This window comes from Oncorhynchus keta, unplaced genomic scaffold, assembly GCF_023373465.1.
Source record: "Oncorhynchus keta strain PuntledgeMale-10-30-2019 unplaced genomic scaffold, Oket_V2 Un_scaffold_1526_pilon_pilon, whole genome shotgun sequence".
NCBI lineage: Eukaryota > Metazoa > Chordata > Actinopteri > Salmoniformes > Salmonidae > Oncorhynchus > Oncorhynchus keta.
In genome coordinates, this window is record NW_026290798.1 from 432,578 (window position 1) to 437,652 (window position 5,075).

General features: G+C 40.7%; 1 protein-coding gene across 3 annotated transcripts; it reads left to right on the plus strand.

Annotated features, from left to right (window-relative positions):
* The first annotated feature begins 1,278 nt into the window (after positions 1-1,278).
* On the plus strand, positions 1,279-4,823 carry LOC118377980 (uncharacterized). Of its 3 annotated transcripts, none has more exons than XM_035764909.2 (8): positions 1,279-1,591; positions 1,714-2,013; positions 2,183-2,407; positions 2,534-2,815; positions 3,122-3,378; positions 3,517-3,621; positions 3,788-3,819; positions 3,973-4,823. In XM_035764909.2, the coding sequence occupies exons 1-5, from the start codon at positions 1,483-1,485 to the stop codon at positions 3,355-3,357; spliced, it is 1,152 nt and encodes a 383-aa protein (XP_035620802.2). In that variant the 5' UTR covers positions 1,279-1,482; the 3' UTR covers positions 3,358-3,378; positions 3,517-3,621; positions 3,788-3,819; positions 3,973-4,823. The 3 variants fall into 3 exon arrangements, with proteins under 3 accessions (XP_035620802.2, XP_035620801.2, XP_052370040.1); XM_035764908.2 differs by having other exon boundaries at positions 1,290-1,591; positions 2,108-2,407; XM_052514080.1 differs by having other exon boundaries at positions 1,295-1,591; positions 1,816-2,013; positions 2,108-2,407.
* The last annotated feature ends 252 nt before the right edge of the window (positions 4,824-5,075 follow it).

The following is a 5,075-nucleotide window of genomic DNA, read 5'->3' on the forward strand; positions in this document are numbered from 1 at the left end:
ACATCCCTGGTCATCCCTACTGCCTCTGATCTGATGGAATCACTAAACAGAGAACATCCCTGGTCATCCCTACTGCCTCTGATCTGGGGGACTCACTAAACAGAGAACATCCCTGGTCATCCCTACTACCTCTGATCTGGAGGACTCACTAAACAGAGAACATCCCTGGTCATCCCTACTACCTCTGATCTGGGGGACTCACTAAACAGAGAACATCCCTGGTCATCCCTACTGCCTCTGATCTGGAGGACTCACTAAACAGAGAACATCCCTGGTCATCCCTACTGCCTCTGATCTGGGAGACTCACCAAACAGAGAACATCCCTGGTCATCCCTACTGCCTCTGATCTGGGGGACTCACTAAACACACATGCTTTGTTTGTAAATTATGTCTGAGTGTTGGAGTGTGCCCCTGGCTATCCTTACATTTTTAAAAACAAGAAATTGATGCCATCTGGTTCGCTTAATACAAGGAATTTTAAATGGTTTATACTTTCACTTTTGATCGTTAAGTATATTTTAGCAATTACATTTACTTTTGATACTTAAGCATATGTTAGCAATTACATTTACTTTTGATACTTAAGCATATTTAAGTTAGCAATTATATTTACTTTTGATTCTTAAGTATATTTTAGAAATTACATTTACTTTTGATACTTAAGTCAATTTAAATAGTAATTTCCTGGGTGACTTTCACTTTTGATATATTATGGTATTTTACTCAAGTATGACAGTTGGGTACTTTTTCCAACACTGAATATTGATTAGTGACTGCCTATACTGAAATTGTTGAGATGGTTAGAATAACTCACCCTTCTCTTCCGTCCTTTTACTGGTTCCTTTCATTTTCATGACCTTGCGCCGAAGAAACGGAGCGTTTGACTCGAAATGGCCGCGCACGGGTTTACGTTCAAGGCCCAATTTAGCTTTGTTCAATCCAAACATCTGGACGTCTTTTCCGCGTTGATAAACGGTGACGTCATATAGGTCTACCTGTACAACCGTAGCCAACAGCGCGACCCTGTCATTATGACATACATTTTGGAATGTTGCTGTATGATTGCTAGGAAAACAGTTGAACTCGTGGCCCCATTCAAAACATGTAGCCTCTTCCTGCTATTCTGATTTAATTCAATAAATCAATCAATGAGCAGGCTGAATTGTTTAAATACAGCTAATAAATGTAATATGGGAGAATAGTAGAATATTCTTTACAGTCATGGAATTGATATAACATCCGTTTGGTGGGAAATGCCATAATTTTCTGCATGCATCTCAATTCGTTAATTTTTTTCGCCTCATACAGTCTTGTGTTTGTAGGCTAGGTTATAAAACATAAGATTTCAAATAGAACTGAATGGAAAGGGGAAGAGTGAAAAAAGCAGGCCTACTTGGTTGAAAAATACCAGGACATGATGGCTGGTATTTCTAGAAGTTGGTGAAAAAAGAGAAGATGAGTGAGAACTTGTAATTTCCTGAATGACAACACATACTGTCAAAAGAGAATCACAAGACGGAGAGATGTGTCTGTACATAAAACTGTGTCTCTGCATGCTTTTACAGACTAGACTTGGACTCCAGTCATCTGGTAAATAAGATTCCTTTAACATTATATATTTTTTTAACATATTTTAAATAAAATATTTATTGATTCCCTATTAATTTTGTTATGAGAAATGTTGTAACACTTGTTTTTACACTATTCAAAAGACCGTAGGCCCACAAGAATCTTTGCTTCAATTGGAGACAGTGTGCGTTTACCATGTGGTACATCCTACATCAATTCCTGCTCCTCTGTTACCTGGAGTATAGTGAAAGATGGGTTTCCTAACCAATTAGAACTATCAGGCAAGGTGAAAGCGGATGGTCCAAACTCAGGAAGAGCCAGTCGACTGAAAGTGGGACATGACTGCTCTCTACATATTCAAACTCTTGAAATAGACGATGGAAGAGTTTACACCTGTGGAGATGGGGCTACTAGTTCAAGTGTTTCTCTTCAGCTTCTCAACAGTATGTTACCATTTATGATCAACCTACATTGTCCGTCTTTATACACACTATTTCTGAGTGAGTGTTGTCACCATTATTTACATTTTTTTACCAGTTACTCTGGCAACAGACACCAATACAGCACCAGAGATGGATATCAAGCTCCAATGTTACCTGAATATATTCTCAGGCCTTGTCCCACAATGCAACGATAGTGAAATAAAGCTGAATTGGCTGAATGAGGCCAATACAGTGCTACAGGGAGAGAGATTTCAAACCGAACGTTCATCTGCTTGCCTCTCTACGCTGACCATCCGAGGTGTAAGGAAGACAGACCATCACAGGAAGTGGCGGTGTCAACTGATTGAAGGAGAGGTTGTGAAGACGTCCCTCAGCTATACCACAGAAATTACAGGTACGTTTGGAACTATGTATTATTGCATCATATTTGCATTAACACAGTAGTATATTGCAACCAAATTCCCCTCCCTCCTCTCTCTCTATCTCACTCTCTCTCTCCCTCTCTCTCTCTCTCTTTCAGGAGGTATAGAGGAAGTGTTTGTCGCAGTGGGTGAGTCAGTATCACTTCCCTGTGCCACCCACTCCTCTCTCGAGGTGGGCAGCAGATTCCAGTGGACTCTGGGTCAAAGGTCACTGTCCAGTCTGTCTCGGTCAGGCGATGTCTCAGCTGGAACTCAGGGTCACCTTCCTGCATCTCACATCAGCCAAGACGGGTCTTTGGTCATCAGCAATGTGAAAACACTGCATTCTGGGCTCTACAACTGCTCGCAACAGAACAGAATCCTACTACACACTCTGGATGGTGAGTGTCAATGGGTTGTACCATTGAGACATAAATAAGTGCCTTACACTATGTATAAACTTAGTAAATTAGGGTAACGGCACAAAGTACATCACTGATGTTGGTCCTTCTGTAGCTCAATTGGTAGAGCATGGCGCTTGTAACGCCAGGGTAGTGGGTTCGATTCCCGGGACCACCCATACGTAGAATGTATGCACACATGACTGTAAGTCGCTTTGGATAAAAGCGTCTGCTAAATGGCATATATTATTATTATTATATTACTGATTTGTCCTGATATCAAGTAGATCTTGTTGTTCTACTCAGTATCTGCAGAGTATGCTACCACAGACGGAAACAATCTCACCCTGACCTGCTCACTCACCTGTGTGGAAGATTGTGGAGACTTCAATTTATCCTGGATTCACAGTGGCCAGGATGGGTTGCAGAGTGGCCCTATAGGACATAACAACACCCTCATCTCCAAACTCTTCCTCCCTGACCGCCAGGGCACAGAGAAGATAGCCTGCGCCGTGCTCAGAGAGGGGTTGAAATGGCTGTAAAGGAGTGGACCATCCAGAGAGGTAAGACATTTGAAAGTAGTTTGGAACAATGCATAGCCATGATCTGTGTTGAGGCTGTATTCTTTCATTACTGTGATGTTGTGATAAGATATTGAGTTGTAATACAGTATCTGTGACTTTATACGTCTTTGCAAATAGGTCGTGTTCTACCTGCAGTGGGATGGTCAGTCCTTCTGCTACTGCTGCTCTGTGCTGTTGGAGGGGGCGTGTATTGGAAGAGGCAGGGCAAGGGAAGTGCCGCTCGTACGTATTTGTTCACTGGTTAGATTGTGTGTGTTACAAAACTGCAATTTGGATGTTGCATCCTTGATTAAACCTACAGTAATGAACAGCAGTTTAAAGGAAAGCCATATCATCGGAATTAAATTCATGTGAAATAAAGCTGACATTTGTCCCTCTTTGCCTATAGAAGGAGAAGAACAGCAGACACCTGTTGGAATGGTAAGGATTCAATAAAACACAACTATGTCATTCACTAACGAGTGAAGCCCAATAGAGTATGCCTACAACGTCTTCAGCCATGTCTTCTAACCCTTTCACCATGTTGGGGAACTCAATTCAACTGGTTTTACACATTCCATCTTTTCTTCGCAGACTCATCTCTATGACGAGATTCAAGATCAACCAATTCAACCTTCCGGAGTAACCAACAACAGTTTCTATGATCTTCTGCAGGCTGGGAACTGAGTGTAATGTCATGTCCTCTATCTTTAGGCTATTAGTTGAGTTTTAAATCTAATTAGACTACTTTGTACTTTGCATTGTTTTGTGGTTTGGAACATTATAAGTGTCACCATGACATCAAGTCTATGCAGGTTGTTTTTTATGATGGAAATAAATTCATAAAAAGAAAATAACCTCTATAGAATATCACCAGTTACCACAGTTAAAAACCCCGACATAAGTTGGTTACAGGAACACATTCAGTATGACTCCTCAGTGTGGGGGGTTGATGGCTAAGTCAACCCACCTCCTGTCTTGAACATCACTCTGCTGACTTTCACATCCCACATGAAACCTGGTAGCTTCTCTTCAGCAGTGTAAAACTGTAGATGTATGGGACTGAGACAAGACACATAATACATGAGAGTGAACAGATAAGTGTGTTTATTTAATACAGGATGGCAGTGCGTGAGCATTAGCAATACAAGTAAAAACCCCAGAACAGCATGTCTCTCTGTCTGGAACAGCTCCCAACTACACATCATTTGGTGTAGAAAAGCGTCAGCAAAAGTTGTTCCACCATGGGGTCACAAATAAAGGAATATGTCCAATCAAATCAAGCTAAATACAATTGGTCACCTCATCCATTTGATTATTTCACAACTAAGATTGTTATTGTGTAATACTATGTAGGCTATACCAGGGGTTGAACGATAAGATTGTTATTGTGTAATACTATGTAGACTATACCAGGGGTTGAACGATAAGATTGTTATTGTGTAATACTATGTAGGCTATACCAGGGGTTGAAAGATAAGATTGTTATTGTGTAATACTATGTAGGCTATACCAGGGGTTGAAAGATAAGATTGTTATTGTGTAATACTATGTAGGCTATACCAGGGGTTGAACGATAAGATTGTTATTGTGTAATACTATGTAGGCTATACCAGGGGTTGAACGATAAGATTGTTATTGTGTAATACTATGTAGGCTATACCAGGGGTTGAAAGATAAGATTGTTATTGTGTAAT